This window comes from Lonchura striata, chromosome 5 (assembly GCF_046129695.1).
Source record: "Lonchura striata isolate bLonStr1 chromosome 5, bLonStr1.mat, whole genome shotgun sequence".
NCBI lineage: Eukaryota > Metazoa > Chordata > Aves > Passeriformes > Estrildidae > Lonchura > Lonchura striata.
Genome location: NC_134607.1, coordinates 59320827 through 59335291, shown reverse-complemented (window position 1 = coordinate 59335291; position 14465 = coordinate 59320827). Strand labels below are relative to the sequence as shown.

Here is a 14465-nt window from a genome sequence, read left to right as displayed (position 1 = left end):
AGCCTGTTTCAGTTTCATCTTTCTGATATCACTTAGATCATATTTATTCTATGATGTATAAACTAAAAACTGTGAATCATAACAACTGACCATTTGTCACACTCAAATGATTGCAGTGTCATCAGGAGAAAGCTAGTGCTGTAATCACTATGCATACAAAACTGAATTTTCACCATTTTCCTATTTTTTCACCCAAAGAGACAAAAAGATAGAACTTGTTCAAAAGTCAGAGACTTTATGAAACACAAAACAACCCAACATTGTTAATGATATAGCTTAATGAAAAGCCTACAACTCTAAAATAGCATTAGAGCAGTAACTGCAAGAGGGGAGAAAAGCATTTAAAATTCTCCTGCAGTGACAATTTGAATAATAGTAAGTTTAAAAATATATTCTGTTTTCTTACAGGCTGAAAAGATTTATATATTATAGACATACACTTCATAATACATACTCATAATCTTCATTTTTTTTCATGAATATGTCCTGTGCATCTTCTTCTATTTGTTGTAGTTCAGCAAAAAGATCAGTAGTTCCACTTGTGTTAAAATTCCTCTGAATATTTTGACTATATTGTTGGAGGCGCTTCCACAAGTCATTATAAAGCCTCAGTAATTTAGGGTATTCTCCTTCAAATGCTTGCTTCAAAAACATAGAGGCTGTAAAATAAAGCAGTAAGCAACACACGATGCTAAGTTCAAACTAATTTTTTTATTCCTAAAAACCTCTATCCTTGCATTTATATCAATGTTACACAATATTATCCTGTCTAATATTAATGTAATTAATTAATGTAATATTTATAATTAATTTCAAAGTGACATAACTATAACATTAAATCCACTTGATGAACAATGGAAAGCACCAGCATAAAACCCACAACTGGAAGACTTGATATGAAAAAATTACTTTATTTTGTACAATAAATGTTTGGTATCAAACATTATTATTATTATTATTATTATTATTATTATTATTATTATTATTATTATTAATTTAAGGCCAATGAGTAATTGGAACTCTCTAAATGTAGAGATTTGCTAACAGTATTTTGATGGAGAGTAAGTGTGGGGCTGTGGAACTTTGAAGATAAAACCGTTTAAAACAGACAAGGATAACTCCTATGAACCAAAGTCTTCAGAAATGTGATGAGGGAAGCATATGCTTTTATGCACACTTCTTAAAACAAGGTACTTAATATGCAATTCCTAAACTTGTCAAAGAATGACAAAGCCAGCAGAAAAAGCAGCATTATTTTCAGCCTTGAAAGGCTTGCCTCAAGTAACAGGAAATGAAACAAATGTACAACTGCTTTAGCAATGTTAATCTTCATCTAACATCATTCATATTCTAGAGATTTCCCATTACATTAGGAGATTAACACTGTTCCATTCATTCATAGGTTTTTCAGGTTCCAGACATCTGCCCCAGATCACCCAGCCTGTGCTTTCAACTCAAATATATAATTTTGAATACTGGAGGATTCACATTTGTTATCAAACACAGAGTTATTTTATTAGGTCATGAAGCTATGTTTACAAAGACTGTCCCAACCTCACAAAAGCAGATCGTTATCTAATATCAAACCTTTCAAACTGCCATAAATTTCTATTTTTACACTATTTTTCTGGTATCTTGTCTTCCTCTGATCTATCTGATCCAGAACCTCACTGATGTCAGTGCATTCAGTCACTAGAAATTTATGTTAAAAATGAACATTTTCATTTAGATACTTTGCTTAAATGAAAAAATCTGTCTCCCCAAAACTCAGCTATAGCAAAATAAAAACATCAATCTCATCGAACCCCCTCATAAAATGTTTATATAAAACACATTATTAAAAACTGTAAGTAATAAAATAGTTGTGAATAGCTGTTAGAAAAAGTACAGCTGACAAAATGTAAGAGTTCCCTCAATTCTGCAGCGTTGGTTGATCCCGTTAACTGAAGTCATAAATTTACAATCTTAAATGTGAGCGCTGAGAACAGGCAGCACGTGTTCAGTTTGAGCACAGGAGGCTCGGGGTATGTACATGCTGCTCTTAAAGCAATGCTTAAGGCAAACAGTAAAATTAATATGTTTTAACACAAGATGCATACATCTTCTTTTGGGATCATCTAGTTACTTAGCAACCACTGAGTATGAATCCATCAGCTAGTTCCTCAAAATTATATTGCTGCTATAAAGCCTGGAAGGACCAAATTTTGAAGGGCCAGTGCAATAGCTGAGATCACAAAGATAAATGCACATCTTATGCCCCTCACTTTATTGTGCAAAAGATTAAATTTAAACACTCTATGCAAACATGAAAGATATATTTACGAAAGTGTCAAACTCACCTATGATCCAACTGCATGCTGCATTAGCATGTTCTGGTAATAGAACTGTCTTATGTTTACAGATGATTTATATTTAATATTCCGTGATTGTATTGGCTATTTACATATTACACATGTAGAGAAAATTATGTATAGCCAGAACACCAGCTGTTCATCTGTATTTATATGACAATTTTGAACTAAGTAAAATCCTGTTTATAATGAAATCCAAAAAGTGACTGAAATCTGATTTTTACAACCAATCAGTGTTTAACAAAAAAAGACTAAGAATTTATCTTTAAAATCAAATTACTAATTTTGAATTTAGCAAACTCACTTGCTTTAGGGGGTATAATGTACCATTCCAAACATTTTTACCTCCACTCACAGTTAGAAAAATATTTATTGTTATTAGATAACAACTACTTAATGAAACAGAAAATATTTCTTTTTGAAATTTCAACCACATTTTAGGAGGATCCTGTCTGGTTACAAACACAGAAGTTTTAAACATACAGACCTTGTGCTGAGTGAACCACTGCTATAGTACTGGTAGAGGAGATATCGAGCAAAGGACTTACTGAAAAGCAAGTTTCATAATAATTTCAGAACACATTACAAATAATTTATACTGAATACTTACAGTCTGTTGCTGACTGAAACTGAGAGGAAAGTGTCTGGGTTACTGCAGTCCAAAATTTGTACAAAATATCAGACTGGCCATCCTAAGAGCAAGGGACAAAAGGAATACAAGTTTCAAATATGCTCTTTCCAAAGAATCTCAAGCAATGCAAATGCTTCCAGTCAAAGCTGCTCCTCATCACTGAGAACAAAAACAAAGTAAGTGAAATCTGAGAAGTTTTCCTCTGATTTAGAGCTAGAAAAAACTACTGGAGAAAACAAAATATAAGCTTCAGTCTTATCTTGAATTAAATATTTTCTTCCAAGCCTGATCAGAAATGCTCCCATCTCTCCAGGGGTGTGAGTGCAGCCTGAAGCAGCACACCTCAGGAGACGTGTTAGAAAATCTCTTTGCACTGCAGCGACCTTCCCATTCCGTGGGAGTTCTGGTGCTGGCTACACCACAGCAATTATTTACTGCCATTACCACGCGCTGGCAAACTCCAGCCAGGCACCAAACCACTGCTGCTGCATACAGAGCAGCACTGCTTCCCAAAACCATAAAACACAAAAAAACACAGTGAACCTCACAGCTGACTCTTCACTGCCTGGTGCCAACAGGGCTTGCAGTCAGAAGTGGAAACAAGGGAGCACACCAAAGGGAATGTGCAGGGGCAGCCACTTCCCTACTGCCCCCAACATCTGGCACTTAGGGTCAAGCATTAAAGCATGAGTTTTGATCCCTGTCTGTCTGAGGTAGAAAAAATATTCCAGGAGATGAGGATGGGTATCCTGTCCTGCCTTCTTGTTAAGCTACTTGGAAGACTGCTCAGTATTGTCATGGGAAGAGAAACCCCGCTGTGAACAGAAGGGTTTTCTTCCTTGCACAGTGTACATGTCATCCCTTGACCCAACTGCTGCATTAACCAGTTTGACCAGATCACTATAGGAATGATAACCAGAAAAGGAAAAACATGTCAGTTTAACTTCTGCACTGCCCAGCTGTACCGCAAAAAGGAGGAGATAATCTATTAAATGTAAAAGTCTCATTACTCCAAAATGAATTACTACTACTTAAGATGATAAAGGAAAAATAAAATTGTCTCTTCACTAGCAGTGGCAATGCTGGGCAAATCAACAAATGTCTTTACAACATCATTCATTAACAAGTACTACTGCAATCCTCTTGACGATCTTGTTCATTGAAAGACTACAAGTTCAAGCTCAAGTTTCAGTTTAAAAAAATCATCTTAAAGAATGAATATAAATTCTGAAAATCAGTCAAAGGTATAGTGATACATCTAAAAGTAATGACAAAAATAGGACTATCATCACAAACTCTGCAATTAGATGAGGAATTAATCCAACTCTACTCCTTATTTCTAAAGATAAAGAAAGGTAAAGTTTATGTGTTAAGAATTGAGAGAGAACATCTTTTATGCTGTTGGACTCATAAAATGTACGATAATTAACACTGAATGCTAAAATAAACTGGGATTACGGAATCTAATTTTTGTCTGCTTGAGGACAATGATGGATTTAGAAATGGAAGTAATTTATTTTATAGCTATGTTTGTATTTTCTGTAAAATTGTACTTGACTTTCATAAATGGGCAAAGTAAAATTAGAATATCAGAAAATCATTCAGAAGGCTCACTGCATAAAATCTCTTTGATAAATTTATTGCGATAGCATAAACGTGAAATTAATTAATTCTTTATTTCACAGTTTCAAATTTAGAATATGAAAACTACTATAAAACAAATGGTCTTTCACATCAAGTATAAATTGATAGGTTTTCATATTCTCTATCCCAGCCTGCAACAATGGTTGCCTGCTGAGACAGGGACAGAGATGTAGACGGAAATTACACCAAAAAAAGAGTTGTTTGAAAATGCTCTCTAACTATTTTTCCACCTCCATTAAATTATTTAGAATTTGAGTTACCATGCTCAATAGGCAACCATTGTTGCAGGCTGATTAAAGGGTCCAGAAAACAAATATGCATGTACCCCTCCCCATCAACATTCCGATCTTCATTGTCAGATTCAACATGGTGACAAGTAACAGTTACATGGGATGACGCCTTATGTTGTTGTGGGAATATGTTACTTTTCCATGTATCTACATCTGTAAGATGTATACATACATATGTTCTCATGCACAAATTTGCATAGGCAGCCACAGCCATAAAAATTAGCCTCTGCTCATTAGCTTGTGTCTTCTGACCTGGGTGAATGGTGTACATTAACTGTATCAGAACTTTGCAGGGAAGAAGCCAACTGTATTATGTATGAGGAGAGACAGAAGGGAAAAGCTTTACGAAAAAGTCGAATAACATTTCCTACTGCCTGACTACTCAGTCAAAAATGTTGAGGGGAAAAAACAAATTCCCTGTTTTTGAAGTAACTAAAATCACTATCTATAGAGTGCTGGTTGCTTCTGTAACATATGACACAAGATTTCAGTTTGTCCAGTGCTGAGATGCGGTCTCTCTGGAGGTGAAATCTAAGGGCTGATTAATAGCACAGAAAAGACCATGTAAGAGTTTGTGGCAGGAACTAGAGAATACTGCTGCCTACACATACACCAGGGGGTATTTAAGTGGGTGGACTGTAGCTACCAAAACTGGAATACAGCAAGGCATTAGCATTAGGTACTCCTGAGGGAACAAAAAATGCCATATGCAACCATGAACATCCAGAAACAATTCAATTCATTTAAATCTGTAATTTCTTTTGCTTACATGTTAATTCAATATATTACTTTTGAAGGCACATTTGAGTCTCTCACTGCTTGTTTTTTAAATTATGTATTCTAATAAAAATTAGATTTATTAGATTTATGAGAATTATATTTAACTGCTTAAAATGTAGCATGCAATTCCATCTGACAATAATCAATACTAGAAAATTAAATGGAAAGGGTAGCAAAAAGAGTGTTTTTCTCCAGAAGAAAATTAAAGGAATGTCCCTTGTACCGGACAACTTCTTCAAGGACTTAAAAAGATAGGCAGGATGAAGCTGGAAAAGGCAGTTCTGCTTCCCTGAAATGTACACAGCAAATCTACTGGCTCATCTTAATGTAATGGAAAGTTCACAAGCCTTCCCCTGTATGCTTCACATACAGCATTGTGAGCAGCAAAGCACAGTATCAGACAGTAACTGCTCTTTTGGGCCTTTTGCTTTCAGAAAACTAAAGTCAGCTAGCTAAAACTACCTTCTCATCTTCCCATCTGTAAATAATGAATATAGTCCTCCTCCACACTTACACCAAATATCCTCAGTGGTAGACAATGTATGGGAGCATTGGGTACATCCACATTAGTGATTTAATGTGTGGATAGGGCTCATTTTGGTCCAAATCTGTCTTGTGTCTAATACTTGTCTTGCAGAACACACTGAAGTGTGCTAGCAGACTAACTTCCACTATTCAAGGAATACACTACCTCATAATTAGTTTAAAAATAACCACTTCTGCAATTAAACAGCTTTTTGCAGCATATCATCATATAGCTCTAAAATAATCCACAAGGATGTACTAATATTTCTATCAATTAATATTCTAAGACTTTAAATCCAAAATTTTCCATTTCTCTTGCTTCTGAAAATGAAATAGAATTGAAAGATGTTAAATTATTTACACCCCCTCCAAAATAAAAATGCTTGCTTTGAAATCTAGTCACAAGCAGATTAACATCTTGTGATACAATCCCTTGTAGCAGGAGCAGCTGACAAGATGAGTAATGAACTGCATCCGATTATCTTTTCAGCTCTGTAGGAATCATTTTCCAACAGCTTCCTATGCCATAACCAACAACACTGGAAAAAGGTCACTGTTCTGTCATACCATCCCCCCACCCAGTGTACGTGTTTAACAACACAGAGAACACATGAACCTTTAGAAGGTAAGAGGTGTTATTACCTGGCTCAAAGCTGTTTCAGGTGCATACTGCGCACATAGAAAGCCTACATAAAACATCCATACATAATTGAAAGTCTCCCAGAAGTAAATTATTGCACTTTAGCATAAAATAAAATGTTATTTCCTCTTGTCATGCGATATGTTTTTCCTTCAACAAATGAACCTTAACTGTAATTGATGGTATCTAAAACTCAGGATAGGCAAGACTCAGGTTGACATATACATATTTTCCCCATCATGAAATATACCAAATTAAAACTATTTGGTAAAACTATAGTCTTAAAAGCAATTGTAAGACTATAATGGCAAACCAGAACTTTCCTCCCAAACGAGATCCATTTAACACAGCATTTTTGAATGAATGGTACTGTCTGTTCACAGCTTTATTTTGATCTCACAGCACAGAAAACCTGCACATAAATCATACTTTGGACCCCTACAAAATGGTGGGGAAGTAAGATCAGCCACACACATGAGGCTATTTTCTAATAAAAATCTGTAGTGAAAATGCTCCAATGCCTAAAACACACTTACATAAACTAGTATCTACAAACCCAAACTGTAAATTAAAAATACTGTCACTATTGTTCTTGTGACCAATGACCACTTTATTCCCCAAAACTGAACAGCTGAGCAGGCACTTACATAATTTAGTAGCCCCTATGCAATTCCTTTGGCAGTGCAAGACAGTTTAGATCTGTCCTCCTCTTGTTAATTCTTTATTTTCAGAAATTAACTGAACAACTGCCTACACTAGGGCAACCCTCTGTAATTCTGACCTGCTGGATAGCTGGCCACAACCAGGGAATGGAAAAATATTTTGAAAAATGTATGGACTACTAGCAGTTAGTTACTTTAAACTATATTATTTCTAGGTAATCCCCTTGCATCTGTGTAGAGTAAAATAGAAAAACAGAACAACCAGACTGCACTCTGGCCCAGTCACTGTAGTCTTCCCCCTTTTTCACACTGTTTAAAAATTTGGTACACAGTCACACATACTATTCACAGAGGAATTACTTGCTCATGAAAATTATACCCATAAATCAGACAAAACATGTCCAGCAGGCTAGACCACAAATGGTGATGTATTTTCTCAACAGTGAGGCTCACTATATTGTCTATGTAAATGGGACAAAGTTTATCCTTATCAAAATCATAGATGGAGGTAGTTTGACTTCCATGGTATATATTATTTATGTGAAATTAAAAATGTGCTTAACTGCTTTGCTGAATCAGGGCCATAACCAGCAATCCACTAAAAATATTTTCACTTTGTGTAACTATTTCATTTCAACTATTACTATAAAATCACTATTGTCAATACTCAGCACAAACAGTAATGCTGTGCAACTTTCTCATAAGAGAGCAGGTTTTAGATAAAACATCTAAGGTTGTATAATAGAACCACAGAGTCACAGAATTAACTAGGTTGGAAAAGTCCTTTGAGATCATCAAGTCCACCCTGTGACCTAACACCACCTTGCCAACTAAACCACGGCACCGAGTGGAACATCCAGCCTTTTTTTTAAACACCTCCAGGAATGCTAACTCCAGCACCTACCTGGCAGCCCATTCCAATGGCCAATCACTCTCCCTGTGAAGAACTTTTTCCCAGTGTCCACCCTAAACTTCCCCTGATGCAGCTTAATAACACTGCATAAGGCCAGTGCCAGGAGACATTTGGACAGTGTTAGTTCCTCCTGCTCTCTGCCCCAGAAACTCCATAAGGTTCCTGTCAGACCATTCCTCCTCATTCCTCTAGTCTCTTGAAGTCACTCTTGATGGCAGCATGACTCTCTGGAGCATCAGCCACTACACCCAGTTTTGTGTCATCAGCAAACCTGCTGAGGGTACATTCTGGCCCATCATCCAGACCACTAAAAAAAAGTCTTAAAAGAGAACTGGACCGTGTATTGACCCATTGTAGGGGTACATTACTGACCACCTGATAGACTTTGCACCACTGATCACTTTCTGGGCCTGGCCATTCAGCTGTACCATTCATGATTAATCCCACATTGATAAAAAGCTCTCACAGTGCAACTGGGAGAGCCTGCAATCACTCTCTATGCAATGACTGGTGGTAAGGAAAGGATTTAGATCAGTACTCTTTTACTGGTATGGAATGAATGCAGGGGGAGGATTTATACTTGTCTATTATTTTTTTTTTCAGTAGCCCTTTTATCTTTAGTGCATGGTATTAAGGCATCTAAGCAGACTTGCTAATAGTGTGAAGTGACACTATTACTCAGATTGATGCATTGACTGCATAGATTTGAAATTTAGATTCGATGTTGCCTGCTTGCAAGATTATAGAAGAAACTACAGACTGACACGATTCATGTGCTAAACCCCTTCTCACTCACATGAAAATGACTCGTTTTCCCTGTTCAAAAAATATAACCCATTTTCACTAAAAGCTCCTAGTAAGTTAATAAGCCACTGAACATTAGTGGGCTGAGTACCAGCATCATCAAAGGATACACATTAGAACATCTGTATTCACTGGTACTATATAATAATATTAATGCTAAAGCCTGGAAAACTGATTTCAAGTCTCCTCAAACATAAAAATAGCTTACCTTATTTAAAAAACCAATATCAAACTACTAATTAACTTTGCTATTACTGAAATGAAATTAAATCTCTTTAGCTCTGTTCTTATTATAATTATTTAGTATCTGACATTAAATCTAAATTCAAGGAATGAAAATGAAAGTACCCCCCTTCTTCAGTATTAGACAAGAATGTAAGAAGATGCTGAAAGGACATATATTTATTTTTAAAAAGTCTCTTATTTCCTCCACACTGTAAATTTAGAACTTAATGAGTATAATTTTCCATCTGTGAATTATCATATTTGTGTCTGTCTAAAATAGCTATTTTAACATTCAAATAATAAATCTGACCCACTGATTCTAAACTGGCTCCCCCTTCATGACAGCCACTTCCAACTTATTTTTCCCTGTAGAAGTTTTGATACTTTGAGTAGAATGTGAAAAACATCTTTATTGTGACGCCTCTTTGAAATGTAAAACAATATAGTGAATATTAGCATGCAGCTAGTTGCTGCAGCCTCCTGAAATCAGGCTTTGCATACTAACATATACAGTGTTTTCTATCTGTAATCAAACGCTCCGCCATGGAGAAATACAGGACTTGTGAATGTTGCTCTAAAAACAGAAGACGTTTAAAGGACAGTCTAAATATTTTTTCCACCAATAAAGCAACAATGCAAATGATTTAACAATTTCGTATGACAAGATCTTATGGGACAGAAATAAGGAAATCTATTTGCACTATTTCTATAGCAACATAATTGCCCAATGTTAGACTGTGAACAAAAAGCCATCATCATCAGTAGTGCAATTAATCAGTAAAGAAAAGACAAATTCTGAGTGTGTTCTCAATAAGCCTTTTCTATATCCTTAAAGTAGTCAGGATTAAATTTCTTCAAATAAGAGTGAATTTAAATTTTGAATGTTGTTTATGTTATACATTACAGGTGCAGAGATGTCAATAAATGACACTGTGATTTTAAAAATGACCTTGTTTTTTGTTTTTTTTTTTGTTTTACTGCAGGGCACAGAATTTCATTACACTGTGTTGATCAGTTTATATCCAAGGTGTAATAGTTTCTAGACTTCCAGCAGTAGTGCAGCATTTGAAAAAAGGTCTCTTTATGCAGGTGACAAAAGAAACAAAAGCTGGTTTGCTTTATTTCCCAAAAACCTTCTTGACTAGAAAATAAAGACTGTGTGCATTTCATGGAATATTGAAATTCTTAGGTGATTCCACAGAAAAACTAATTTGTAAGGAACCAAAATACCTAGATATTAAACAGTGCCCTACATCTTCAAAACTACTTAAAACATTAATTAATCCTTCCATATTCCTGCAAGATACGCATCAACTGGAAAGAAATGAACTTAGTATTCAAAAGTCAGTAACTACCCCAGGGATTTGACAGCTTTCTTCTATTCAGAGAAGTGATTTAGTATGTACAGCTTCAATTCCAACTATGCTTTCACCTTGACTACTCCATATCCCCTCCAAGGATGAAAGGATGGTTTGTTACCATGTCCACTCAGCTCAGAGCTGTTCAGGTAAGATTGACAAGAATGATGATCAAAAGTGGCACTTCTGGTAAACGTATTTCTTTTCCAATGGCAAACTGATTGAAAACCAACTGACTCAGTAATTTGCAGTCATCACCGATCTGCAACTTGCACAAACACCACCAAACCAGAAGTGAAAAAGTCATTATTACCTACTAACCCACGCAATGTCCACACCATCCCTTTTCTTCACAGCTGCATATTTCTGTCAGAGAAATGGTATTAAAGTTCTACAGAAATCGTAGTGTCATTAGAAAACCACTGCACGGGCTCTGACCTTCCCATGTGAATTAGAATCAAATTACTTTTAGTATGGCTGTCTGGGCACACAGATCCATTCAAAATGAGAGTTGAGACTTTTAACTGGTATGATCTTCTTGGCTCTTTAAAAGTCCTCAAAAATCCCGCAAGTGAATTCAGCAGGGCAATTTGTAGATCTGAAAAAAAAGCTTTTTAATATTTTGGGAACCAAAAACCTGCTCATGCACCTGGGTTTAGATCTTCACAAACTACCTCATTATTGCTTAAATAACAAACAGAAACCACAGTAGAAATGATGTGCAAGTAATCCAATTCTGCTTCTACAAAAGACACTGAAAAATAAATCATATACTTGTAATAATTGGTGAAAAGCATACTATTTCTGAATTCACATAAGACAATAATTAGATTATTTTTCAATATTTTCCACTTGGGATTATTTTTTAATTGGGTCAACTGAATGTGAATATGTGATGATAGATGTGAATAATTTCAAAGCAGCAGCACTTTTTAACAAGTTTGGATGGGGAGCAGAAATAAGGTGAAATAGAAGTGCACACTGTCAATAAATATCTATATATTCCATTTATTTTCTTTATCTTATGTAATGCTGAGGACATTTCTTTCTGTATCGTTAACACCTCATATTGCCAGTGTTGACAACTCAGGAAAAAAGCCTGCTTACTCACCAAACATTCATCAGCAGAAGCAATGATAAGAGCCCTCCAGAAAGCACATAATAACACTCCCTGGAACTCTCAGCTCACTTTTTACCCGAGGCTTACGTAAACGACAGGGTTTGTGCTGTGCCTTGGTTGCAAACAGGACACCCAAAGGCGAGCAAGGGCAGCTCTGCCTGTACCTTTCTGGCCAGCGGAGAGACCCAGTTCATCCTTTCTACTGACCACCCCAGCCCCCCTTAAAAATTATTTGCTGCTTCTTTTCAGGCTGCTTTTCTCTTGGCAGAACTGTTCCCTGATGCCTATGTAGGAGTGAAGGAGCCAAAATAGATGAGGATCAAAGATCATTTTCAACTCTTTTACAAGGGGCTAAGAGGGACTCTAATTAGGAAGGTGGCTGTCACAGAAAGATATGTTTGGCTGCTATTTACACTGAAGTCAATTGTAGTTTAGGCATTACAACAGCCAAGGAAGGATTAGTCACTACACATTGAAAAAGAGAAGCAATAAAGCAAAATAAACTGAAGTAACCCATTAGCTCTCTGAAGGTGAATTAAGCCATTGAAAGATGTGATATAAGTAACCAGTCACTAGGTGAACAAAAATATCAAACTTACATTATTTAAATCTTATCTGTAATTTAAATTTTTACCCTTAAAATTATGACATTAACCCTATATTTAAAAAAAGTATACAGTGAATTCATTTCACTGTATATATTGAATGTATACATTTCACTGTATACATAAAAAATGCATACAGTGAATGAATACAAAATGTATTCATTTCCTTCAAAACTAGAAATCAGAACTCCATGAGTTCTGAATTCTTTTAGCCCTCTTCAACTAAAATCTAGTCATTAAAGGCCTTTTTTTTATTACATAAAACCCACAAAAATCTCCATTCAATTGTATTTCTCCTTTAAACAGTTAATAGATTTGTTTAAAAATTAAATCTGTAATTTAAATATGTAAAGATTAATAATGATTCTATAGTTCATGACTAGTATGAAATGAAGCTGTTTTTAGAAGGTACTATGAGTGCTTGATTTCTCTTTAGAATTGCATTAATTTCAGATTGCGACACAGGAAAAACACCAAACTCTAGATCTGCAAAGGGAAGGAGTGAAAAAACGTGCAGTGTAAATTTCATGTCCCGATTCTTCCATGGTCCTCGTGTAAGCCTGATACTGTTATTTAACTCTGGGCCACATCTAAAACTGGTAAAAATTGGAAGAGAATTCAGTAGGAGAAACCACAGGGTAGGAAAGATGCAGGTGTTGTCACTGCGTTCTTGCTGAACTGCAGAATTTAAAATTTTTGAATTTCTGTACCTCAGCTTCTTCATCTGTCAGGTTTTGTTTCATTTTTTTTTTTTTTTTAAAAAACAGAGAGTTTTTGTGAATCCTTTAATTAATTAGCTAGTGTTTTTAAAACTAAATTTTTGGATAGAACATGACACAACACTACTAAATATTATTATGATAACAGGTAATTAGAAAGCCAGAAAGGACATGTTTGAGATCATATTACAAAATTAGAAAAACTGCAGGCTATGCTATTTGTGAAGAGAAAGACACAAAAAATCCCCAATGGAAAAAGAGAATGATGACTTAAAAAAAAAAAAAAAAAAAAAAAAAAAAGGCAAGTAGCTTCCTTGCTATTAAAGGACTTGTGCTTTAAAAAGGCTGGATCTCCTCCTCTCTTATGCTTCCTAGGATGATACTTGCACTGCAGTAATCAAAACAAGGAAGCAGATGGACAGGCAAAGTGGTACTGCAGCTGCTGCAGAAGATAACTATAATAATAATGTTGACATCAGTAACAGTAATTAGTGCAGAGACTGTAGAGTGGATGATTCGTTTTCCTATCTTCTGGAGTGGGCATGCAGCTTTAGCAAACGACTACAATGTTAGTACCTTTGGCTTGTTTTGTTCATTTGCTCAGTTTATTAATGAAATTGAATACAATACAGAAAATTCAACTTCTCTCCCTCTACAGAACGCTTGCTGAGGAAAGCATATTTCAGTTCGGTTTAACATGAGATGGAATCTTCATTAGTAAATGGCAAAATACCAATTTCTTATTTATATCTAAAATAATTCATACTCTGCCATACAGCCATCTGTACTTACACTCCTGAATTTCAGCAGCATGCAGTACGTGTCTGGTTTTGTCTGAACAACAGCTCTACTCTTTGGTGTGACCTCACCCATCTGCAGCTTGGTGCCACACCTTTTTCAAGAGACACCAGAACAAATGGTCTAATTGTGAGAATGCCCAAGAAAAACACGATGCTATACTGAACCATTTCAGGCAAGAAGTAAGTCCAGCATCGGTGCCATCAGCAGTACTGTGCCACACTGAGAGAATTCTGCTAGCAGAACATCAGATAAGGATGTACCACTCACTCCACCTCAGCTGCCCCACTGAGAATGACAATGTCCAGCGTGGCACCATACTGTACCAAAACACCGAAGAACAAAGTAATCAGAAGAGTGAAAACTGCAGAAAAATAAACAGATGGATTTTATTTGGAAA

At 35.7% G+C, this 14465-nt stretch overlaps 1 protein-coding gene across 2 annotated transcripts in view; it reads right to left on the bottom strand.

The window, feature by feature from the left end:
* Positions 1–14465, bottom strand: part of COG5 (component of oligomeric golgi complex 5) — a 172477-nt gene that overhangs the window by 43140 nt on the left and 114872 nt on the right. For both annotated transcript variants that reach the window (XM_021539126.2, XM_077783629.1), the window contains exons 11-12: positions 2962–3043; positions 455–659 (exon numbers count right to left, since the gene is read on the bottom strand). In XM_021539126.2, coding sequence (XP_021394801.1) covers positions 455–659; positions 2962–3043 — 287 coding nt within the window. The remainder of the gene's footprint in view (positions 1–454; positions 660–2961; positions 3044–14465) is intronic.